At 40.1% G+C, this 25,987-nt stretch overlaps 2 protein-coding genes across 2 annotated transcripts; both read left to right on the top strand.

Moving 5' to 3' along the window:
• The first annotated feature begins 623 nt into the window (after positions 1 to 623).
• MYSM1 (Myb like, SWIRM and MPN domains 1) lies at positions 624 to 20,836 on the top strand. The gene is made up of 20 exons (XM_086463290.1): positions 624 to 697; positions 2,263 to 2,338; positions 2,541 to 2,611; positions 3,626 to 3,703; positions 3,823 to 3,849; positions 4,376 to 4,454; positions 5,121 to 5,219; positions 5,834 to 6,597; positions 7,816 to 7,946; positions 9,193 to 9,296; positions 10,217 to 10,294; positions 12,218 to 12,306; positions 12,614 to 12,668; positions 12,752 to 12,802; positions 13,516 to 13,590; positions 13,872 to 14,060; positions 14,295 to 14,427; positions 16,462 to 16,567; positions 16,689 to 16,746; positions 17,583 to 20,836. Exons 1-20 carry the CDS (start codon positions 624 to 626, stop codon positions 17,745 to 17,747), a joined length of 2,502 nt encoding a protein of 833 aa, XP_086319416.1. The 3' UTR covers positions 17,748 to 20,836.
• Positions 20,837 to 24,215: 3,379 nt separating this feature from the next.
• Positions 24,216 to 25,132, top strand: TACSTD2 (tumor associated calcium signal transducer 2). Its single transcript, XM_009962084.1, is given in 2 exon segments — positions 24,216 to 24,651; positions 24,654 to 25,132. Coding segments are annotated over 2 exon segments (915 nt in total).
• Positions 25,133 to 25,987: the final 855 nt, after the last annotated feature.

Below are 25,987 nucleotides of genomic sequence, written 5' to 3'. Positions count from 1 at the left end.
AGCACGATGCACCGAAGCGGCGTCCCTCTTCGCTCAGCTCATCGCGCTTCCACGGGCCCGCTTTCTCCCCGGGCAGCTCGCAAACCGCCGCTCCCCCAGCGCGCTTCACCAGCCGCAAGCGAGGAAAGGCGAACGGCCAGGCGGGTTTCCGTCCACCCGCCGCCCTGACGCACGGCTTCCCCCTCGGAGCACTCCCACCCCACAGCCAGGGGGGCAGCCCCAAGGAGCAGCGGGCACCGGGGCGCGGCCTGGGCGGGCTCCAGCCCCCCTCTGCCGCGGCCCGCTCTTTCCCCACAGGCTGGCCCTTTCCTCCCAGCCCAGCCCTTTCCTCCCAGCCCGGCTCTCTCCGCCCAGCCCCCGCGCTCTCCCATCCCTGCCTCACATTCACCCCTTTCCCCTCCGCTCGGACCCGGGCAGCGGCCCCTCAGCGTCCGGCTCGCCCTCAGCTGCCCCCTGCGCGCCCCGCCTACCCCAGCGCCATCTCTCCGCCTCCGCCCCGGCTTCTCCTCAGGGCGCAGCCTCACCGACAGCTCCTGCGCACGCGCTGCGCTCCGCGCGTGCCCAGTCGCTGGCGTGGCGCTGCGACTCCCGCCTTTTCTCGCGAGATCGGCGAGGCCGGGGTCATGGCGGCGTCGGAGGAGCTGGAGGTGGACATCGAAGGGGACCCGGCGGCTGTCCCCGGAGAGGTGGCACCGGGGTGAGTGAGGACCGTGCTGCGGGCTGGTAGTTCTGTCGCTCCGGGGAGCGCGTCCCTTCCTCCCGCGGCGGGCAGGGGTTTTGTGGCCGCGGCGGCTGGGGTTGGCCTGAGGGCTTGGCGAGGGGGAGGGCTGCCGCTTGCTGAGGGGCCTGGCCGGGCGGGGCGGCCCCGGGCCGGTGCTTCCCGCCGCCGGGCGCCTCAGGGGAGAAACCTTGGAGTCTCAATGAGAGCCCGGGGGGGGGGGGGGGGGGGGCGGCGGGGGGAAGCGCCGATGTTGAACGTCATCGGGCAGGGTGGTGAGAATGGGGCCTGTGAAGTGATTGCAGCGAGGTGAAGGTAGAACTGCTGCCATCGCATTGGTGGTGAGGCTGCCGGGAGGCTCCTTTGCAGAAGGTACTGTGTTGTGTAACCGGTGGTGAACTTGCGGAGGCAGCTCGGCTCAGACAACTGAACGTTGGAAAAGGGATTCAGCACGGTCACGGGTAAGGGATCTCTGGGCAGGTGCTGAAGCGAGTGGGCAGCGATTGCAACGCTGCAAATCTAGCAGCTGTAGATGCTGAGAGAGTATGAGAGGATTGTGTCCTAGAGTAGCATCTGCTGCTTCCGCTGCTGGAGACAGAATACTGGGCAAAGGGGACTATGGAGCTGACCCATTTCTTGGTGTGCTGCAAGAGAAGCAGGAGTTACATTGTTTTCTGGCTGTACATGAAGTTTATCCTTACCTGTAAAGAGTTGCTTGAACTGCTGGCAGTTCAGGAGAGTAGGTGAATTTAATTTCAGTAGCATTGCAGGGGATATAGGGCTAATTAGTCTTTAGAAAAGTCTGAATTCTCTGGAAGCAAAGATTTTTGAAAACAAGTAATATGTCAATTACTAAGGAGATTTTATGCTGCATTAAGACAGAAGAAAGTTGATCAATGATGTTAATCAGTGACAGATTTCTAAAAGTAATGAGTAGTTATTTACAGAAAAGATGAAGCATAATCTGGATGAGGTCCATAAGAGCCCTAACAACCCTGTTTGATAGGATTCTATTAAACCTTGTGTAATTATGAGTTTTCCTTGGGAGGAAAACAGGTTTTTCTTTACAAGAAGGTGGTTTTACCTTAATGGGGGAAAGCGATAGACATGTTAAGTAGACATAATACAAGTGAATGACAGTTTTAATGTTAAAAATACAGTTCTTTATTTGTCCGTAAAATTTTGACTTCTTTCATTTGTGTGTATTGTACATGGTCCCTCCTGCTTTCAGTCATTCTGGATGAGAATTTTTACTGTTAAGGGTTTCACTGGTGTCACATGCAGCCTGCGGTGAGATAGGTGAGGAGTTGTTACTGAGATTGCTAAGAAAGGTAACTTACTGAGGGGGATTTATGCCATGTCTAATGGAATAGTACAAGAGACTAACATTATATAATAGTCTGCAATATATAATTTAGTTTTGGTATCCAATTCCGTCATCTGTCAATGTTTTTGGTAATTACTACACCATTATTTTTAACTCTGATGGCATTCATTTTGTTTGACTATGTTTGCATTGTTTTGAACACTGGAATCTCTTTCAGAAATCGTGAAAACACAGCTTCAAGCTTGCTGCAGGATCACTATCTTGATTCGTCTTGGAGAACTGATAACAGTCTCGTAAGTATTTTTTAAACGAATAGTACGTCTGCCAAGGTTATCAGAACTTCTGTTTTCTCCAGTCTCTTCCCTTTATGTACATGCTCTTTTAGGTTTTTAACCAGTGCTTTTTGTTTACTTTTAGAAACTATTATGTATTCTTGATTCTCAAGTAACAGTGTGACAGAATTCAAGTATTAAAACATATTTGTGTTGTCTGCAGCCATGGACATTGGACAGCAGCATTAGTGAAGAAAACAGGGCTGTCATTGAGAAAATGTTGCTGGAAGAAGAGTATCCTTTTGCTGACTTGCTTGTATGTTTTCCTGTATAACAATAGAAAACTTCCTGTTTCCAAAGGAACTGGACAAATCTTTTCTTATTGAAGCACTGTCATCTGGTAGGTGGATTGCAGAAATCAAGGAGGGCCCCTGAACAAATCATCTAGTTACCTGCAGCTTCCTCTGATGCTTCTGATTCTTCAGAAAATTGCTCCAAAGCTTTTCAGATTTAAGCTCGCACTGGCACCAAAAATAGCAATATTCGTCCCCCCTTCTGCTTGTTCAGTGCCACCTCGAGCATTGTGCTGATGCAGCCGTTTGTGTGCCTTCATAGTGAACCTGATCAACCAGTTGATCTGGCTAAAAATAGCTAGTTCTTTTTGCTGAATTGTGCTTCACTTGGACTGGTTTACTGTCTGATTTTTTTTCTGGCTCCACTCATACTTCTGCCAGTGTGCAAAATTAAAATGGGGAGGAACAGCTGCTACTTCTTGTTTTTTCTCCTAAGCAGTGTTGGCTTAAATAGTTTTGTCAGTAGTAACATTTCTGGCATAAGTTGACCTCACTGACTAGGTAGGTTATAGTCTTATAGTCATTATCGGCCAATTTATTTTCATATCCTTTTTGTAGTTGAGTGTAGTGGTACACAGTAATAGAGGAATATGAAAATAAAGCGATTAAAGTCTTCCTAATAGAATGAATTCCTGAGGCTTAATCAGAAAATGGGTGAGGTATCAGTACAATGAAAATTACTTTAGTATGGTTTCTAAGTTAGAAAAGAGAAATGCTGTGGCAGAAACAGGATACCTGGTTTGCTGCAAGTGAAGTGAGCGTGGGGGTGCAGAGGTCAAATCTCACTTCCGTATTCGTTAAACTGGTAGGAGTGTGGGAAATTTCAGGTTTGAAAGTAGTGTAGTACTTGCTTCTACAGCTGGATAGTTGTCAAGTGTAATCTATAGGATTATTAAAATTCCCATGCGTACAAATATTTCTGCTGCTTCGAAAACTTACTTAGTGACAACTTCAGATACTATTTGTCTAATAAATCACTTTCTGAAAAAATATGGCTCAATCAAAAGGAAGCAGAGAAAAGATCTCTGAAAAGGTAAGCTGTGTTCTGGGAAAAATTCTCAGTGAGATGAGAAGAAATGAAAAGGCCTTCCAAAATATGCAAAAAGCATCACAATTATTAATTTTTATTTTCACTTTGTTTTTTATTTGCAGCCCACATAAGAAAGCTGGAAAAGTCACGTATGTATGTTTTAATGACTGAGTTGCATTTTGAAGAGTGGCACCTGATTTTTGTTAAGTTACCAGATGCTATTTAAAAAAAAAAAAAAAAGCTACAGTTCCTTAGTTCCTTTTGTTTGTCTGTACAGAATTATTTATTAGACCTTTCAACACAAAGAAATATTGTGTGTAATAATAGATCTGTAGCAAACTAGTTTTGTGTTTTGTAGCACAGTGGTCCTCACGAAACACCCCCCCCCCATTAATTCCTGTTGGCTTTCTTGTCTGAACTTTTCAGTTTGTTTCTGTGTGTTTCTGTGCTGTTGGTTAGTGATGGATATTTTGTTGTCTTGAATCTTCCTTTGTGATGGAGGAGCTGACATGATTCTCAATATTTTATTTATCAGTCACATTCATTTTTAAAACAGTATCTTGAGTTTTAACAAAGATAGGAAGTAGTCCTTCTGGCAGAAGTTGCCTTCAGTTACTGGGATTTGAGAATATGTATTTTTAAGAAAACACTGACTTCTGTTTCCTATTTCCTTAGGGTGCGATCGCCTACAAAATCAGCTAGCTACTCGTTAAAGTGGACATCTGAAGAGAAGGAACTGTTTGAACAAGGACTGGTAAGTTTGTTTATATATGTAATGTTTTGAACAGAAGTCATTAGTTTCTCTTAACAAAATAATAAATAATATAAATAAGCATGTTCTGTTTATCTGCTTGTGCTTTTGTACTTCTGAAGTGTTTAAAATAGTTGCCATCTACTATGAGTGTAATGACGAATCCCCCTGAATGGCTGTGTTTATCAGATTTTGTTCATGTGAAGCCGATCACAATTTGAGGTCACAAAATCTCAAATGTACAGCTTTATGCATTGTACAGTTGTAATGCTGTAGTTAACTACAGGAAGTAGAGTGTATGCTTAAGGCAAATCAGCTAATGAAGTTAAATCCTTTAACTGCTGTTGTAGGGTCTTTACAGATTATATGGTTGTAGAGTGAGGAATGGAATGGCGTTTGCTTCGCCAAGTGCAAATTTGTTTCAGTGGGTTTCCTTGGGTTAGTAGGCAGCATAACTTAGAGTGTGCCTGAATTGAGTGAAGAAAATCCTCTAGTTAAGAATATCAATAACTTACTCTTGGATACAATTTTCTTCTTGGTAGAATGAGTAGGAAGGTTCTTTACCGTGGGCTGCAGTGCTGTTTGTGCGTTTGTAATGGATCATTAAACTCTTGGCGCGTGTCTGGAATGTTAGAGTTTGAATAACTGAAACGTGCTGTGTTGCACTAGGTGAAATTTGGCCGCCGGTGGACGAAAATTGCCAAGTTGATTGGAAGTCGTACTGTTCTACAAGTGAAGAGCTACGCTCGGCAGTATTTTAAGAACAAGGTAAAGTGTATCTTTGTAGTTAGCAAAAAGGTGGTTTGATAAGTATACTGTGTACATGTAGCCTGGTTTTAAGCTGTCTTTTCAGGGCACTGCTGTTAAAGTACATACTCTGTTCATGCCCATGTTTAGAAAAGTGGAATATGCTTGTTTGCAGTTTTGAATATGAAGTCAGACTTGATTTCCAAGTCCTAGAATGACTTCAGTATTTTTATTGCTTGTATAACTAAACAATAAATATAATATACTTGTAGCCCCTTGTACTATTGATTGTTAGTGTGAAAATACTTTTTTCCCACTACACAGATGTTTTAGCTCTATGCTGTAGTTTTAGCTGTAGCCTCATTTGAGACTTCATGGGAATTCAAGAAGAAATTACTACTCTCTAGGGTTTTTTTGTTTTTTAACGGAAATACATATTCATTAACTCTTGGGCTAGAAGTGTACCTGTAATGCTGTGTAAAAGGCAGTTGCAATGGATTAAAATGTATTAAAAGGGTAAGATGAGGAAGAAACTTCAGAATGTCTGCCGTTCGGGTAAAATAGTTCTGACTATTTGGGATGCAGAGGGGATTGTTTTGTTTTTCCCTCCTAAAAGTATTTCGTATTTTCCTAAGGCAAAAAACGGTGATGCTGAAAAAGAAGAGCACAGTCAGTGTGGGAGCAGTCTTCCCATTGATGATGGGATAAGGGTAGAGGCATGGTCGTCTGGAAGCTTGAGAGGCCGTGCAGACCCCAATCTGAATGCAGTGAAAATTGAAAAGCTGTCGGACGACGAAGAAGTAGACATAACTGATGACATGGATGAACTACTTTCTTCTACCTTCCAGCAAGAAACTGGAAAATCTGAATTAGCTGTTATTTCAAAAAGTCCAGTTGAAGAAACAAAAGGAGCGGAGCATGTTTCTTCATCTGTCAGACACAGTTCTGCAATTTCTTTACCTAAAGAAGATCCTCAACATACCAAGCAAGATACAGTAGATGCATTGGTATTTCCAGGTGTTGCAGCAACATGTTCTCAGCGCCTGAATGGTGATAAATCTGTGAATTTAGATTACCAGCAATACAATAATTTTATTGAGAAAGCTGAACCAGGCAGACCAGTAACATCTCGTGGTACTAGACAAGTAACTGATCAGGAGCTTAATGAGGACCAGAGAGACCTGGCTGGTAACGGGTTGCTTTTTCCTTCTCCCTGCCGAGTGGAAGAAGATCATCAAGAAGAAGCAGAGGAGCTTAAGCCACCTGATCAAGAAGTGGAGGTTGACAGAAGCATCATTCTGGAAGAAGAAAAGCAAGCTATTCCTGAATTCTTTGAAGGGCGCCAGGCCAAGACACCAGAGCGTTATTTGAAAATTAGGAATTATATTTTGGATCAATGGTAAGATGCAAGAATTTTATTTACTGAAATAAGTGATTAAGATGACTTATGTCCTGCTTTGTTGTAGTTAAAACACTACTTAGTACTAACAACTGACTTCTGAAAAGAGTAAAATTAATTTTTTGGTAACATTATAAAGATTGTGAGTGAACAGCACTGATTATTAATGCTTCTTTTGAGTCTTCCCAGGTTTTTTTTCTGGCATTCTGGAAGCTAAGCGATGAAAATACTTGGAAGTGTTATGAAAATGAGTGTCCTATATCAGAACAAGCTGATTACATTTGGTTACATTATTTTCTTCCAGTTTTTGTCATTCTATATGTAAGAATACATATGTAGTTTTAATAAATGGTTCCTCAAAAGAACTGATTAAATTAAATTAATTCTGTAATGACTGTAGTATTGTAGTGCTCCCTTTATGGAAGGGCAGCTAGAAGAAGGAGTCTGTGCTAGTGCAGATAACATTGACCAAAAAAATACTTCAAACTAAGAATCACTTTGGAGTAGTGCTTGTACAGTTGTATATTTTATATTCCGTCTCCACAGTCAGTTTAAGGAGCCATAGTGATTTGTGGCAGTGGGCTCAAAATACTGTTTGTTCTGTTAACAGTTTTGATTCGTGTGCTTGTTGTGTTGGTTAGCTCGCTTTTAAGTAGAAAGAATTGCTGAGTTTAACTCTGTTCTCATTCAGTTGTCCTGTGTCTTGACAGCTTATTCTAGTTGCAGAGAAACTGTTAAATTCCATACCAGGGAAGTGTTGAACTGAAATGATTCACTATCAGTTTAAAAACAAGTAATAAGTGCCTAGAGAGTGAAAACAGGCTTATTTATTACACCAGGGAAGCCTATGAGTAGACGAGCTGTTTAGACTAATCTAATGCAGACGTTCTTCTGTCACTTTGACAGTATCACAGTACTTCTCAGTAATTCGTCGCTTCCTGGCACCGGTCGTGTTGAACAGTTTGTTTTTAACGCATGGAACATAAGTTTCACTCTGCATAAGTAAGAATGTGTCTGAGTAACCCTCTAATAAATTGTATGTGGTTTGTGAAGTTTGTATTTTTGCTGGGATTGCCCTGCATAGTGGTGCGTAGCGTGTGCATCGCGGAGGGAAGAAACACTTCAGTGCCTCATCTTAACCTCAGCTGAAGTCACACGATTCCTTCCTCCTCCCATGATTTGTTTCAATATTTGACAACGTGCTGCGTTTTATTTTAGGGAGAGGTGTAAACCCAAATACCTGAATAAGACTTCAGTACGCCCGGGCCTTAAGAACTGCGGTGATGTTAACTGCATTGGACGGATCCACACGTACTTGGAATTAATAGGAGCAATTAACTTTGGCTGTGGTAAAGATATTTTTATTGAATCAGTTCAGAACTTAAATTCTAATCAGTACATGCTGAACGCGTCTATTGTTGACTGTCAGCTTTTTAAATTAAAATTAATGTTTTCATGTGAAGGCTAAACATTAAGGTTTGTAGATGTGATTTTTAAACCAAAAGTTGTAGGCTCACTTCATTGAGGCGTGGATGACTGCCCTTAGTCGGAGTCAAGCATCCATGTGGAAAATCTTCCAACTTCTCTATACTCTTAATGTCTTAAATATAACTGTTGTTACATTTAAGTTCTGTAGATGAGATTCTTTGTTTGGACTGTCATTAGTATAGTTGTGTTTCAGCCTGTATGGCTGTAGCCTGTTTTGGTGTTAATGTTGGAGGACTGCTTAAGGTCAGGGTGTACTGCTTACACAGAAGGTACATGTCACTCCTTCCTAGGAAGGACCTACTGAGCAGATTGTCTCTCATGACCTTTGAAAATCTAGAGGAATTTTTAACCTGCTTACAGGATTATGGTTTTTTGTTCTACACAAGGACCTTTTCTTTATTTTCTTCTTTCCCCTGCTTCATGTATACCAGCACACCAGCTGGTGGGGTGTTTGGGGTTGTTTTTTTTTTGTTGTTTTGTGCTTTTCTGTGTGTCCACTCACTGTTGGATGTGTATGTGTGCTCACAGCACTGATACCTGCTGTAGCTGAAATTCTGCTGTCCCTGTGCATAAGACAGAATTCAAGTTATAACTATTTCCTGAATAAAAAACAGTATCTTCATCCTCAGGGCTAGTTTTTACAAGATTCAAATGTTAAAATTGGATGATGTGTTAAAAGTATATATACACCTGTAACTTAATGTTGTTTTAGAGTCTCTGGATTGATTTTGGTCCAAAGCTGAATGACAGTCACCTAGGAGAGGAGGAATGTCCTGCAAATACATTTTGTCTGAGTGAAGGTTATTAAAAATAAATTAACAATAAGGAAGGAGGTTTTCTTGCCTTAAAAATGCTGTGGTAGTGGGAGAGGGCTATACAATCTGTCAATAATATGACTGTCACGAGATGTCTTTTCAGTGTGGGGGTTTTTGTTGTTGATTTTTTTTTTTTTTTTTTTTTTTCTTTTCTTGATGGCATTCATCATTACCACTTACCTGTGTAATTCCTGGCTCTGTACCAGTAGTAAGTAGCTTTATCCTTTACTGAAGTACAGTGTAGCTTTATCCTTTACTGAAGTACAGTGTATCTCTCTGGTGTCTCCTGCAGAACAGGCTGTCTATAACCGACCCCAGCCAGCTGATAAAACACGGTCCAGAGAAGGCAAGGACACAGTGGAAGCGTACCAGCTTGCTCAGCGCTTGCAGTCCATGGTATGTTTTGGTGGGGGCAGCGAAAAACATTCAGTGTGGAGAAGGTCTTCTCAATTCTCATTTTCAAGCTAGGGCACCTCAGGAAGTGCAGTTCAGTTTGCAGTTTCAGTAGAGTGCCCTATAATTCGAGTGTCAGCCTCAGTACAAGTTCTGCTGGCAGGCGTCTGCCCTAACTTCTGCTCTCTTATGTGTTCAATTGCTATTCAAGGACTTAACTGTGATTGTCTTTCAGGCTTTTCCTTGCATCCCTGACCCTTTTCTACCCACCCCTCTGTAATTTATTAGCTGAATTAGCTGGAAAATAGTGGAGTGTATTGGTAATGTGTGGTTGTTGCTGGCATTTTAACTGTTAAGTATGGTAGGTGTATGGTATGGCTTACTGAGAGCCTTCTGCACACAATTAAGTACAGCAGTAACTCACTGATAACTATGTGGATTACCAAGGCTTGCCAGATGTCATTTTCATATTCACGCTTAATGTAGCGTTTTTAGGTACTTCACAGCAAAATAAATCAGTTGATGAGAGGAAAACTTAATCAATCCTACTTAAAAAAAAAAAAAGATATATAAAGAATGGTAGCATACACTGGGTGTAAACATCCTGGTTTTATAGCTTTTTGTATTGTCTGAGCTGTAATTCAGAGCTGGATAATAATGAACTGTTGTGTCGGAGGTGTTGATGATCCATGGAACATCAACCAGGTGTTATGCTTTACAGCCTTAAAAACTGAGAACTTCACTGATGATGTGAACTGCTTCATTCTGCAGAGCTCCAGGGTTTTCTTCCTTTTCTGGAAATGCGTCAGTAACACTCATGTGGCAGTAGCCTTTTGGACAATGTTTTCATGGCTTATTAAATGAAGCAAATGCAGATTTTTCAGGAGTACAATCCTTGACTCGTATTGATTTGCTTGCTGCAGCGTACAAGAAGGCGGCGAGTGCGAGACCCTTGGGGAAACTGGTGTGACGCAAAGGATTTGGAAGGACAGACATTTGAGGTAACTCTTCTGTGTTTTAAACTTTCCTTAAAGAATTAATTCTTGCTAATTGCTAGCAGGTGGTGTTGCATCAAATATACAAGGGAAACAGTTGTGTAATAGGTACTTCACCTCTCCTTGTGGAAGCAATAATTTGAAAATAATGTAGCGGCTGTTAGATCTTCATGCTGCTGATAAATACGGCTGTACTTCAGGGTTTAGAGGCATTCCCATTGTGAGCCTGTATCACCCTACACTGTTCGAGGCCTATAAAGCTCTTTGTCTTGTCTCGTAGGAGATCCCATGGCCCTTTGCTTTCAGTTAACTGCCTTACTAAAGCTAACAAGAGCGGACAGGAGAATAAGATGTAAATGTTATTTTTTTTTTTTCCAGTCCTATTGTCACATTAAGAGTAAAGATGTGACATTGCCTGTCTGAGTCCTCTCAGGGCCTTTCGCTGAAACAGTTTTGCGAAGTGGCAAATACGGGTAATTTATTAAGGCGACACGTATAACAGGTACGGAGTTGCTGTTGATAAATGCACTTACTGCAGTAGCACTAATGTACTATAATAGCGCTGGCCAAGTTTTCCTGGGTGTTCTTCACCAGGGGTGAAGGTGCAGTTCTTGGCAAGAAGGCATCCCTATCTTGGGTGGAGGAAGAGGAGCACAGCCTGTCGACCGTCTCTTCTAGATCTTCAGTACCTTTCTCCCAATTTTTACCCCTTATTCTCCTCTCTTTATTCTCTAATTCTTTGTTTTGCCTCCCACGGGTTATGTATAGCATGATTTAGGTGGAGAGTTGAGTGACATAGTCATACATGTATAGCATGATCTCTATAATTCTCATTAACATAAGCAAGGATGTTAACTGTTCTATTAATTTTTTAGATAATTAAGCAAAAGTTTCACTCCAGGGCATTGTAGCCTTCAAAGTTCTGTGCTGAAGCTGTTTTTCTGCTTGGTCCCTCACTCTTTAGCCAAAACAGAGCTGTCTTGCCACCACGAGGCTCCCTTTTTTTCAGCTGTTATCTCCCCGCACAAGGTTTGTAGAAGGGAGAAGCAGATACCAGCAATCTCGCCCTTTTGCTGTTTTTTGCCAGATGAGCAAGTTGCTCAGCTCTTGTTCTTGCTCTGTCCAGGGACAGTGTGATAACCGTACGAGCCTAGCATTTCTCCACACCTATATGGTTTCTTTGTTTCTTACAATGTGGGTGTTAGAAGTTCCTAATATTAATTCTGCTACTAGCAATATCCCCAGAAATACGAAGTTTATGAAGTGCTTAGAAAAATTCATAAATGTTTAAATATTTTATAGAAGACTTGGGAAGAAAATATCCACTTGTTCGTGCCTACAGTTTCAAATTACACAGAAAGAGAACTGTAAACTTCCTATTTCTTTTGTACAGAAAACTACTTAAATTTGCAACCTTCAGTAATGAGGTCCTGTAACAATTACTCCTGCAATCTTACAATGCCATACCTGTTTTTGAGTAACTGTGATTAATTATTCCAACGCTTTCTGCAAAATACATATTTGGATGGAAATAAAGTTTGAAAACACTCATCCCTAATGCAGTGTCATCATAAATTCTGGTCATGGGCTGTAATGGCAGATTTTCCCCATAGTTATCACGCTTGATTTACACATGGTTTGCGATATGGGTTGTGATTTTACTGAATTTGATTGACTTGGAGAATGTAAGAATTCTCTCATCAGGCTTCTTATGGACTAGTTCTGACTGTCACTACTTTCACCACTGCTTGATTCTGCTATGGCTGTTGCCCTCTTATCTTGAGTAGTCCTGTAAAACACACACACAAATTGATAGCATCTTGAGAGGACAATGATGTCAAAAATTTATTGTGGGCTGGTTTTGGAATTACTACTGAAAGAGCACTTAAGACATTAAGACATTTCATTTTCTTAAAAATTTTTTTTTAGCATCTATCTGCTGAAGAATTAGCAAGAAGAAGAGAGGAAGAAAAACTGAAACCTGCAAAATCTTCTAAAGGTTCAAGGCAAATAAAAAGGTATTATTTGATGTACATATTTCTTCTAGAAATGAAACCATTGTCTTGAGTAGTGTCAGGCTGGAATGCCGTAAATCATTAATGTGTATTACAGTCTGAAATAACGTGTGCATTTCAAGTGTTCTGAATTGAAATTCATGAGTGTGGGTAGTGAAGTGGCTGTATGTGGTGGAAGTCATCCTAGTGGGGGATGAGAAAATCCAGTGAAGAAAACAAGGTTATTCCTTCTCTGCCAAGGAGACAGTGGGAAACTTGAAAAGTTTCTGACTGTCCTACATGTTTAGAGAAATTTTCTTTCATTTTATAGTTCCTTTGATCCCTTTCAGCTGATACCGTGCTGTCTGTTCACTGAAGAAAAACAGGTATGTACCTCTGAGTGAACAGTCAAGAATGCTTTACTGCTTATGTTATTGGTTGTGTACTCATGATGTGTTTGTCATTTCAGGAACCTTTTCAGGTGAAAGTGTCTTCCGAAGCACTTCTAATAATGGATTTGGTAAGGATTAAGTTTTATCTTTCGAAAAGCTGTGATTGTATGTTGGGGGGAGTGTTTGTTTTGGTTTTTTTTAAATGGACAATATAAGAAGATTGAGAAATACACTACTTCTTTGCATTCAGACCTAGAAGTGAAAATTGAGGCTTAAATAAAGCCCCTAAAATAAAAATAAAGGTTTATTTATGTTGTGCTTAGTGTACAGCCATTTACCTTCTAGAAAAACTAGTAACAGCGTTACTGCTTACCCCTCTCCATTATACTTTAAATATAATTTGCTTAAAGCTACTTTCTGAAATAAACTGACATTTTGAAAACTTAGGGGTTCATTTTCTACTAGTCTGGGAATTGGTTTTGTGTTTATAAAGCAACGTGTGGTTTGTTGTTTTAATAACAGGCTGCACCACAATTGGTGCAGTCGTTCAGCACTGCACAGGCTTCACTTTTTGAAGCTAGCATTGCTTCATGGGTGGAAGGGTGATACAAATGCACTATATACGTGCGTGTATGTAAGAAGCAAACATCACCTTTTCTGTTTGCTTTAAATGGAAACACTGGATATTTGAGAATCTTTAGCTGTCCTCAGTTTTCCTTCTAAATGTTATTGAGAAGTTACTGGCTTGTAGCTGTGAAGCCAATGTCTTCTGTCATGTGCAGATCAAAACTAGGAGGAATTCTACAACTTGGACTTAAGTAATTGTTTAATGTCATTTTAGCACTCTCATGTGTCTATGGCAGAAGTAATAGGGCTGCTGGGTGGAAGATACTCTGAAGCTGATAAAATTGTAGAAGTAAGTGTCTTTTTACATTTTCTCTAAAATATTAGAACTGTTATGGTAATCTCTATAATTGGAATAGATGTAAATGTTATTTCTGAAGGGCAACTACTTAAGTATATTGAAGTTCAAGTTTATTGCTGTAGTCTTGAAATGTTAGTTATTCTTATGTTCAAGTGTTGGCCTGTCAGTTCTAGCCTGAGGAAGACCTGGCATATGGCTCTTAAAGTTCTTTAGATTTTCTTAAACTGATGGAGATTTTCTTGCATTTATCCATCTGGAGGCTTTTTTAACAGGTCTGTGCAGCAGAGCCATGCAATAGTCTCAGTACAGGACTGCAGTGCGAGATGGATCCAGTATCCCAAACACAGGCCTCGGAAACGCTGGCTGGCAGGGGATACAGCGTCATCGGATGGTACCATTCCCACCCGGCCTTTGACCCCAACCCCTCCATACGGGATATTGACACTCAAGCTAAGTACCAGGTACTTGTTGGTCTGTACATTAAATAAATAGCAAAAAAAAAAAAAAAACACAAGGACCCTAAAGCCTCCCTAGTATTTACCATGTTAATACATGTTATTGCTCTAATGCATCTGAAAATCAGTTCATTCATTAATTAACAGAGATTCTGTTTTTTTCAATTTCAGTATGCTGTTATGCAAAAGGTTGTATTTCTTTCATGTGGGTTTTTTGTGTGTGTGTTTGGTTTTTTTTAGAGTTATTTCTCCAGGGGTGGTGCCATGTTCATCGGAATGATTATAAGTCCTTACAACCGAAATAATCCTCTTCCGTATTCTCAGATTACTTGTCTAGTAATTAGCGATGAGATCAGTTCTGATGGTTCCTACCGTAAGTACTGCTATTTTATTCATTGTCTTAATTTTTCTTTTCCTTTTGGATACTAAGGGGCAAAATGTTGTCTTCTCTTGAACTTGAGAAATAGGTATTTATGTATTTGTGTCGGTAACTTGTGCTGTACAAAATCAGGAATTTCACTTAAAGACTAATCCTGCAAGTAGCCCAGGCTGTCGTGACAAGAACATACAGGTATAAACAGATAGAAGATTGTTTTTCTGTGTTTAGTGTTTCTAACAATCTATGAAAGAAATTAAAAGGATTGGGACGAGGGTCACTTATTTACATCCAGTAACCGTATGAATAGCTGAGAAACTGCTTCTCATGTATTACTTAGACTTTGCTGCGTTACAAAACTCTGAAAATTCTCTGATGGAGGAGATGGAAGCATAATACAGAGAATTGGCTGCTATAGCAGTCAAAAACCCTTATTTGAGTAACTCGGCATTCGGGAGGTCAGAGGCTGAAACTTGCCAGCTGTCCAGGAAGACAGGAGATACGAAGGACAGAACAGTGTGCTGGCACGAGTCCCAACCAAAGAGAACAAATTCTTGATTAAAGATGTCACTGGCATTTCATGAAAACGGGATGTTTTCCTTTCTTGAATAGTTAAAAACCCATCATACAAAATTTACGGTATTTCAAGTGATGATCACGTCTTCTGCTCATTCCCTGACGGTAATTTGGGGAAAATTCCCATGATAACAGTATGTGGTTGTGGTTGCTGCTGCTTCTCTCTCTTCTTCCCTCCCCCTGGTTAAGTCCTGATTTTTTTTTTTTGCATCCAAACTCCAGGGTTTCCGGTTTTCTTGGCAAGGCAATAGCGGAGGCCATGTGAGCTGACTGTTTTTTCCTGTGGAAGTAAGCAAGGCAGACCATCTGCCTGGAGACTTGCTTCAGAGTCCTAGGGGAAGTGAAGCGGCAGCCACATCTGTGCAGCAAATCCTGTTTACCATACTGATAGTACCGTACTCTCTCCTCATTTCCCATGTGTCCCACCCTTGCACTGTGCAGGAAATACTGAGCAACTGTATCTGTCCTTGGAAGTAGATGGGTTTTTTGTCACATGTATTTTCTGTCTGAGAGGGCTTCATATTTATGTTTATCTCCTGAAACCAACTTTTTACAAAATGGTATCTCCTCTAGCTCTTTGGAGAAGTTACACCGTGGCAGTAGCACTGTGCAAATGAACAAAAATTAGTATTTAATATGAGCCATAAATACTGCTGTAGATTAATTCTTACCCTTGGAAATGCATTCTGCACCGAACACTTTCCACATTTGAGTGTGTTCAAATAACAAAGTGTATTTATTGCTTTATTTTCCCTTACTCCGAGGTCTAGTTGGAAAGCGTGTGTTTCATCTTGTTAAATTCTTATGATCTTGCAAAGGCACTTTTTTCTTCTTTTTTTTTTTTTATTTTAAATGCCTTACTGAAATTTACAGTCTCTTTCTCCTCAGTTTTTAGTAACTGAATCGTGTTCTGGAAGTAATTTTCTGGTATTCCTTCAGAATACTTTCTAAATTCCTCTTCCCCCACCTGCAATAAACTAGAGGAACTTCTTCCTTTAGGAACAAAATTCCTCTGAAATCTAGAACCAGAGTCAGCCACTTCATCAGCCACTTCATGCATGAAAAACAAAACCTTTTTTATTCACTTAACAACCACAGAGATCTTAGACTACAAAGGTGGTACTATGCTATAAAAACTCAGTTAATTTCACCATTTTTCTGTTATGTTGTAGATTTCTTTATGTGCTTCCTTACAGCATGGGGAATCGACGAGGGCAGGGAGGAGAACAGGTTTCTTCCCTACTCCCACCAAAATTGAATTTGAAATCCAAAATACATCATACTTTTTCTTTAACCTCCTTAATGTTGGCAAGTAACAGGACTGCAAGCTTCTGCAGTCAGTAATAAATTAGGAACCGTTAGGGGGAAGGAAGGGGTTGTGCCTGAAACTGGAAAAGAGAAAAACAACTGTGAACATATTCGAAACACTCAATAATCATGTTCAATTGTTTACAGGCCTGCCCTACAAATTTGAAGTACAGCAGATGTTGGAAGAACCTCAGTGGGAATTAATATTTGAAAAAACAAGATGGATAATTGAAAAATACAGATTCTGCCATAGGTATATGTCTACTTCTGTTTCAAAGAATAGCCAGTTCAGACTTTTTGTGTGTTTATTATTGATGTTTCAATAAAGATGTGTCTGCTGTCTACAGCAATGATATTTGTTTTTCTTTCAACAGCAGTGTCCCCATGGATAAAATTTTTCGTAGAGATTCTGACCTGACTTGTTTGCAGAAAGTAAGTTTTCTTCTTTTAACTCTTTTAATTTTAAATGGTTTTTTTTAAATACAAATCTGTTTTGTATCATCAGAAGTCCCCTGAAGGTACATTTTTTACAAATCTGAGATATAAACTAATCACAGAAAATTATTTCTATGGTGCAGCTTATTTACTTACAAGCACAGTGAAAATAAGGATGCCCATTTGAGAGACTTGGGGACGATGGTGACGTGCAGATACCAAGTTTTAACCTCAGTTTGGAGAAAATGAATGGCAAACTAATGTCTTTTCTCAGCATATTGTGTGTTCTTAGTGTCAAGAACTGCATGCATTTCGAGAGCAGATCTGGACTTCCTAGTCCGTGGTGCGGTCAGTACAGTAGTGCTGTGCTGTGCTTGGCATGCGTAAGTGAGAACTTCAGTTTTCCAGTCACCGTAGTCATTGCTATGAAGTTCTGAGTAACTACAGCTGTAGCATCAATTGAACAAACAAGTCAGAAAATCTGCCCAAAGCAGAAGACATAAACAGAAAACACGTATACAATGATTACCCACATCTGGTTTGTTTTTCCTTTCGACATGACTCTGTTTATAAACAGCTTAAATCTCAAATCGAGTTGGTAGAATGCTCTTGAATTTAGCCGTTGTTACAGAACCGGTTTTAAATCACCTGTGTGTTCCTGTGTGACTGGTCCTTTCTAAAACTTATATTGTGTAGTTGAACAGTTTCTGTAGTGTTAATACTAAATAAATAAATAAAAATCCTTTTGGGATACTTACTGGCTAGAAGCGGGGAAAAAAATAAATCTTTGAAAAATGACAATTAAAAAAAAAATCTCCTTTTCTTTTGTCTAGCTTTTGGAGTGCATGAGGAAGACTTTGGGCAAGGTAACAAACTGCTTCATTGCAGAAGAGTTCTTGACTCAGATAGAAAACTTATTCCTTTCCTCCTCCAAGAATGAGAAAAAGAGTAATGCCGAAGAAAACGAGAATGAAAGTTCAAACGTGTTGCCAGTGTGATGACTTTAACAAAACAAAGTTACAGACTTTTCAATTTTATTTTTTCATTTTCTTCCCTTCTTCCCCATTATGTCAACTCTTTCAGCATTATTATCCATTTTAATAGTAACTCTTACAGCACCCAGTGTCACTGTATTGTTATGGTTTAAACTGTAAAACTCAGGATGTGTGTGACTTGACTACATGAGGAACGCTTAATCCTAACATGTTGTAAAAAACTGAGTGCCACAGAATTCATTGATTGACCAACAGTCTGCTGTTTGGGAAGAAGGTCAGCTGGCAAGAATACTGGGCTTCAGTCTTCAAGGAGGGTTTGTCCTCTCTCAAGTCTTTCAGTTTGGGAATTTTCTGTTGTTTTTCTTCTAGAGGTACACCTCTAACTGGGAATTAGTTTGTTCCCTAATGCTTTAGAGACTGTAAACTTGAATGAATTCACAAAAGAGAAACTGAACTGAAATGAAAATTTTGTAGCTTGCAGATTTCAAACCTCCCTGGTATCCAGTCTGAACTTTTAATCAGTTGTGGTTTATGTCATATGATTTTATTTTTTTTTTTACTGTTTTCTTTTCCCCATGGATCCCTATGGTCAAATAGCTTTTTGGCATGTTCTTTGCCATCTTGCTTCTCTGTTTGGGAGGAAAAGCTGGCAAGTTTTCATGGCTTCTCAGTAGTGGTTGTGCTTGTTTCCAGTGGAAATGATAACTCCTGTCTTATTACAGGTTGCAGTCTTTCTGATCTTCCATTCTACAGGGAGGTACTATGTTCTTCTGCCAGATCATTGTGGTTTGTCCACTTCCAATTGCCACTGTTTCCTGTGGAAACACGGCTCTGACTGATGGCAAAGTGAGTGCAACAAGCAGAAAATTTTTTGTCTTTTTAAAGAGAAAAAACAGACCAACTTTTATATTCAGAGTCTTCTCTATAATGTGTAGTTCAATGAGAAAACATACAGTTCTGTATCAGTTCTTCAGTTATTATTTCATACAAGTATATATTCAGGTAAATTAGTTATAAACAGATTGATCTTGATTGAGAAGTTTCTTGATTGCAACTTGGAAATGTTTCCTGTATCACTGTGAATCTATAGAAAAAAATGTGCTTTAAATGTTGCTTTCTAAATCATGAAGAAACTTGGCTTGTATACAGTTATTACTGTTTACACAGATTTATCTTGGGCAAAGTTTCTCAGAGAGCACTAAAATACATTTGAGAACATGAAGCAAGCAAGACCTTGAGTTTGTATCTAGAGGGATGACAATAGAGTCAATTCTTATTTTAAAAAATTACCTATGTGTGTATCTATCTAGTTCTACATAACATAAATGGAATTTTAAGATTTTATATATTTACATTTTTAACTTCAGCTTTTCATTTGTATTAAGAGTTTGAAAAACTTTAAAATTGTAGAGTTGCATCCCAAGGAGGGAACTCCTTTAGTTAACATTACTATTTATCATGCCTCATAAAATAAATGTCAGTCTCTCTGTTACTAGTGGAAGGTGCAGAACCTGATCCTAAGAAAATGTGAGCCCTTGATGCTCAGTGATTCTCCCAATGCAGATTCAAGAGCTATGGACTTAGAAATAGTGGTAGTGTTCTCTGCTGTCTTCTGTGTTCAGATCTGCTGGTGTGCAGCTTCAGATCCCACTGCTTTTAATAATTTACAGACTTGGTTTAAGGCATGTTGACTCAGTCTGCATATATTCTTAAATGTCATCTTTGGGACTTCCTCATTAAAAATATTGCATGGCTTTCTGTATTTCTAGTTAAAACTAAACTCTTGGTGAGAAAGCGTTCCTTGCCTGCTTAGCTGTGGAGTGGTCTGCAGCGTAAGGTATTCTTTCGCAGTTTTGCATAGGTTACTCTCTGGAAAAATCACACAGCATCAATGTATGTACTCAAAGCTGTAATTAGTTCTGATTTGTAGGAGAATTTTGAACCTCTCATGCAACAGCAATATGAAGTAGATAGTGTTCCTTGTACACATATGGTCCATTTCCAAGCGTTTAAGGACAGGTGTCAGTATTACCCAAGTAGTGGTAACAATGTGCTGGCTGTTTCTCTGTTTAATTACTAAAATGAGTTAAAGTAATACAGCTGTATTAATTGGAGTTAACAGTGATGTTACATAAGAAAAGTTTTGAGTAAAACACACTTTTGAAGCAGTTTCTGTCTTGAGGAGATGGTGCAGTATTGAACCTTTGATACACAAAGACTCAGATGTTCTGAGAGTTCATGAGCAGAGTGGCGTGGGATGAAATGTAACTGCTAGTACCATCATAATCCAGGATTACCACACAATATTATATGTGAACTGGAAATACCACCTTTGTGATGCTAAGTTATTTTGTGGGCAGGAGCCATGGTGAGAACGTTACTAACCTACTTTTCATCATTTATTTTGACTGTGTGGTTAATAATATGAGTTTGGAAGTTGCATGCTTCTAAGAAGATAAAAATCTTTTTCACTAATACTGCCAGTTCTGCGACCAAACACATATAAGGCATTAAATATTTTTATTGGAAAACTGTTTTTTTGTTTGTTCCATTTAGCAATTCTTCTTATGCTAGCGTTGACTTAGTGTACCTGTTGTGGACTAATGTGCTCATTCTTTATGTAAGACCAGCTGTTACCCCTTGCCAAGTTGTTCCTCAGGAGTTGGGAAATGGTTGAGTAGCAAGTAGAATGATACAATTTAAACTGGAAGAGTCAACAGTTTAAAAAAGCCCAACCAAACAAAACCCCTAAGATGTAACTTTTGGCAAATGTCCTTTGTGGGCATTTGTTGGCTGAGTGAAGTTTGCTGTCCCAGTTATCAGCTGTGCTTCTTCACAGGGAGATGTGCCTTGTGTTCCAGGGGAGTGGAGTGGAATGCCCATATTTTTTTAAAAAAGTAACTTTCCAAGAACAATTCAGTTGGGGAAAACAAACAGACAAAACCTGACCTCCAACCCAGCCAAACAAGACACGTTAACACTGTTGCCATTGATATCAAGTACTTTTTATCCTTTTGCTTGCTGCTTTGATATTCCTGACTGATGGTATGCGGGAGTCTACTAATAAAGACCGTATGCGCAGTACCATGAAAGATGTGTTCCGTGGTTTTTAGTAGCTTCTTGTCTCTTAGATATCAGATCCGGTATCGACTCTATCGGGAACAATAACCAAGTGATTCAACCAAGTTTAGTACCACTAGAGGGAGCTTTGTCACAGCTGATACAAAAAGGGTTTGAACCAAGAGCAAAACTGTTCGCACTAGTGCTTGTAAACTGCCAGCAGCCGCTTATAGATTTGTTTCTCTCGTTTGTTCTTATAAACCCTCTGCTTTAGTCTCCTTCAGAAAATTATCCAGCGGTACTTTGTGGCAGGGATGCCAGGATGGTAGATCGGTATTTTCCACACTGTAGTTGCAGAGAGGATCCTGGCTGTAGGATCACTAAAGTAATGTAATGGGTTTGTTTTCATGGGCAACTCCAGTGACTTCTAAAGATGATCATCAGATTACCTTTCGAACAACTATATTCATTACCCCAAATTTGATTCAAGGGGGTTGGTTCTAGCTCTAGTTCTGTCAGCAGCAGGACCCAGATTAACTCTTTCCTGCTGTTCTAGCAGAAGTTGGTCTGCTGGGCGTTACTGAGCTATGAGGACGTCGTTCAGGGACACTGTGGCAGTGGGAAGCCAGCAGCACGGAGGTGTACTGTGCACCTCTAAATGCGTGGTGCGGTAGAGGGTGCACCCCAGCACCAGCGAGGGGAAGGAGGGATGTCAGAATGGGTGCAGGGCGACTTCATCCGGCCCCACAGAACCAGCGCATGGGAAGTGGCTGGTTGTTAACATCCCAGTGAACATTGTAATCATATTTGATACTGAACAAAGTATTTAATGGTCCAGATAAAAGTGTTCTGGTTGTTTAATTGGAAATGTCTTGCTGTTTTACATAGACCTAGTGCCCTATCTTTATGAGATTTAGAATTGTGCCGAGAAATTGTTTCCATGGAAGCAGAGATCACTAAAGAAATAATGCACTCCTCATCTCCTACAGGATTATGCCTTTTACAGCCTGCTGTTCTAAATAATTAACTCTTGTAGTGCTATTACAGCTTAGTATGGATTAAAGGAAATAATATTTTTTTTAGTGTCATAGAGGGATTACAGCGCAATATTTATAAATATATATGTATATAGATATTTGGAAAGACTTTTGTCTTTAAAATGTCTGTTCTGTCCTTATTTACAGAGGGGAAAATCCACCAGTATAAAAAAGTCAATGGAAAAGTGTACTTTTGTTTTGGCAATTTATGCAGCTCTCTCAGGGAAACTTAGAATTATTCCTTCTTTGCCCTCCTCTTGCTGCTGTTCTACGCTTTTGCTTAGCAATGGGTATATTCTGAAACTCGTCATGCTTTGAGGGAAGACAATGCATGCAGTTTTTAATTAAGGTAACAGCAATGAGAATCTTCTACCAGTAGGGAAGACAGACCATCTCATTTAGTTACCTGTGTTTTTTCTCCTGTATATTACTTTTAACAAGCTCCTTTTTCTCTACTTCACTGTGTCTGTAAGAAGGGGAAACTGTCAAATGATACACGAGGCTGAGACTGAGCACCAACATCTGTAAAGATCATACAAGCAGAGTGCTTTTTAGTAAAAAGTTCTGTTACTGCCCGTCTATATGGTGCTGTCTGAGCACAAGGGCAGCGCAGCTCTCAGCCATATAGAAGTTGTCATCGCTTCACTGAGGCCAGTTGTGAGCTGTACGTTTACAGCAGTTGAAGTGCTGCCCTCCAGACAGAAGAAAAACAAAACCTACTCTCTCTAAAGTTCATAATATGAACTAAAACCAAAACAGGAGTATGTAGGTGACAGTTAAATGGATTTGACTTTGAAGGAGGGATGTGAATTTTTTTTAAAAAGCAGATTATCATAGATAAAGGAGTGACTTAGAAACAAAAACCAGGGAGTTACTAAACTATTATGAAAGGATCATCAATATGACAACCTGAAATACCTAGCAATTTTAATAATAATTTTAGCTGTAGATCTCAATTATTTTCTGAGACAGTTAACTACTGTTATGCTTATCTGAAGGAAGGGGAAATGGAGAGGTGTGATAATATGCTATAAGGAAGCCAGGAATAATTTGAAGAACTTGTCTCATTTTTGCTCCCTTGAGTAGCGTGTGTTTCTGTGGCTTATTTAGAAATAGGTCTAGCTGCAAAGTTCAACTCCAGAACGTGCCCTTCTCTAGTAGTAGCGGGTATTTACTTCCGGAGCTCTAATTTTAAACCTATACTGTGTTATAAATGCTCACTGGCAGCCAGGGTGACTTCCTACTGTTCACAGAGGTGCAAGCCATCACTACAAGTAGCCCAGCTTGCATTGATTTGAAGCAGGGCAGGCCCTCAGGAAAACAGCAGCACAGGTAAAAGGAGCTGACTGCCAGGCAGTGTGCAAGTTGCGTGGATGGGAGAATGGCATATACTGTTCTGTGGGGGTTACTGGTCCCAAAATAACGATTTATAAAGTGTCTGGCAGTGTTTGACAAATGGGACTTGCTTAATGCAAACTGGAAAATATCTTTCAGCTCCTGCCAAAACACATGGAAACAGTAACTCATGCTTTGTAGATCATTAGGACACTTGGGAGCTACTGGAGTGTACTGTGAAAGGCATTATTCAAAGTTCAGATTGAAAAATTTCTTCAGAAACAGCTAACAACTTTGTAAGAGTAATGCAAGCATGAAAATCATCATTCCTAGTACTGCCTTGGGATGAGTATGTGCCAAAGGAAAGTGGGGAGAGAAGCTTTCCATGCTGGAAGATGAGACTGCACTCCTCTGCTCTGTAAGTAGGAAAGCAGCCATCACACTGATGAACAGTTGCTCCTCCTGAACTGGCAGCTGCTCCAGGCAGCATACGTAAAACTCCAAAATGCTTTATTTTATAAACATACAAAAGCAGAAAGGAGGAAGTCCATAATGTGTAAGAATCTAGACTGTGCAATGATACCGAAGTTGTGTGATAGAAGACACAGGAAAAACCATGATGGAAGAGTACAAAAAATGGGATAAATTGCTTAAAACATGCATTTGCATAGTCCATACAAAGTTTAAAGAAGGAAAAGGGCAAGCTGCTTGTGCTTTAATCCAGAAGGGAAGCCCAAGGTAGGAGCTATATTTCACGTTGGCTTTTGTCTCTTCCCTGTTGTCTCCTCATCAAGCAAGCGGGATGGCAGGCATTGGTGCCACTCCCCGAAAAGCAATAGCTTAAAGTGCAGCTCGATGACTTCTGTAGGACTTGGGTACTGTGTTTGGGAAGGAGAACCTGTTTGGTGGGTCTGATTTGAATGTTGATAAAGGAAGCAGCACACCAGCCTCTAGAAACAAGCAGACTCCATGAATGGATTAATGTTTCAGATATTGCCTGCTGTCACTCGAGACTTCACCCACGCTTTTCACCTGCAATATGGAGCCTCTGTTTGGGGCTTTGCTGGGTTTGATTCTGGCAGTAGCTTCATCAGCTCAGAACAACTGTACCTGTGTAACCAACAAGTGGACAGTATGTGCCCAGGACGGATCTGGGAACTGCACCTGCAGGCTGGTAGGTTCAAATTGCAAAGTAGACTGTTCAACACTGACTTCGGAATGCTTGCTGATGAAGGCAGAAATGATCCCCCCGAAGGAGAAGCGCTTCCGGGGCTGTCCCCGTGGGCTGGTAGGTAATGATGGCATTTACAATCCAGACTGAGAGGACAGTGGTATTTGCAAAGCCAGGCAGTGCAATCAAACCAACACCTGCTGGTGTGTGAACACTGCTGGAGTAAGAACTGGAAAGGGGGACAAAAGCCTGAGTTGTGGTGAACTGGTTAGAACAAGCTGGATCTCCATTGAGCTGAAGCACAAAACAGGTCCAGAGCCTTTGATGTTCCCAACATAGCAAAGGCCCTGAAACATCTGTTTGAGAGCCCATACAAACTGCATCCCAAGCACATAGGAGCCGTTAAGTATGATTCCCCACTTACCTAAATATGCCTGAACCAGAATGAGAAATCTAGGTGTGATGTAGATATAGCTGATGTAGCCTATTACTTTGAAAAAGATATAAAAAAATTACTCTGTATTTCATTTGAACAAACATTGACTGTCTCTGTCAATGGAGATACTCTGGATATTCAAAAACTGTGGATTTAACATGTTGGTGAAAAGCCACCAGAGTTTTGCATGAGACAACTGGCTGCTGGCATTAATGCTGTGGTGCCACTGACTGCTGTATTTGGCATCACCGTGCTAATTATGCTGAGGTGGCTGAGGATGAGAAAATATAAGAAAGTTGAGATTAAAGAAATGGGTGAAATAAGAGCACCAAGCTCACAGCTACCCTGATCTGAAAAAAAGAAAAGCAACAACAGGAAGAAAAGAAAAAGCACAAGGTACAAATATCAAACAGGTTTGGTGTATGTGGATGGATTTGGAGAGGTTTTTCTTCCTTTCCACTGGAATTTGTACAGTAACTGTTTCAAATTATTCTAATTTATTAGGATTGACTTTTTGTGTTTGGGTATAAACTGATTTGGGAGTCAGTTACCTAAATATTTTAAATTAGTCCCAATTTAGAGGCTAAGAAAACTGTTACAGCTGTCTATTTAGCATAATTTAGAATGCTTTCACTAGCACTGTGGGCCTGGTTCAGCTTACTTAAATACTGAGTGGTTCTTGGTATATTTACTTCCTGAAATTGAAATACTTGCCTTGGCATAACTGGGTTATAGCTGCTATTCTTTTGGTAAAGACTTTTTTTTTTTAAAATGTGGGGTTTGGTTGTTTGCTTTTTTTTTTAAAGTTGCTGGCACTTTTTTAATCAACAAATAATTTCATAAATATTACTAAATAACCAAATAAGGTTTTGAAAAGATACTCTATAGCGCCAGAGGCTTTTATACAGTTATTTGTTAGGAAACATTCTCGCGGTCACTTCCAGGTGCAGACATCCCAACTTTCTGAGTTTGTATTCAGGCATCAGGGTGAGCTATTCCCACTTGTGCTCTTTAACAAGGGTCTGACACTCCTAGTCAGCAAGGATCCCTTGATCCCAATGCAAGTGTAAGTTAACCTTGGTGTTCTGCCCAAATTCAAACTCTGGTAATAGCTTTCTGTCTACCTAAATTCCCCTTGCAATTTTAACGGAAGGAGATATTTTTCAGTGTTGCACAGCTTCACAGAAATACTACACAATGCTTC

Source organism: Leptosomus discolor, chromosome 3, assembly GCF_034619465.1.
Source record: "Leptosomus discolor isolate bLepDis1 chromosome 3, bLepDis1.hap2, whole genome shotgun sequence".
Lineage (NCBI taxonomy): Eukaryota > Metazoa > Chordata > Aves > Leptosomiformes > Leptosomidae > Leptosomus > Leptosomus discolor.
Note: the sequence above shows the minus strand (reverse complement) of the source record. Positions and strands in the feature narration are given on the sequence as shown.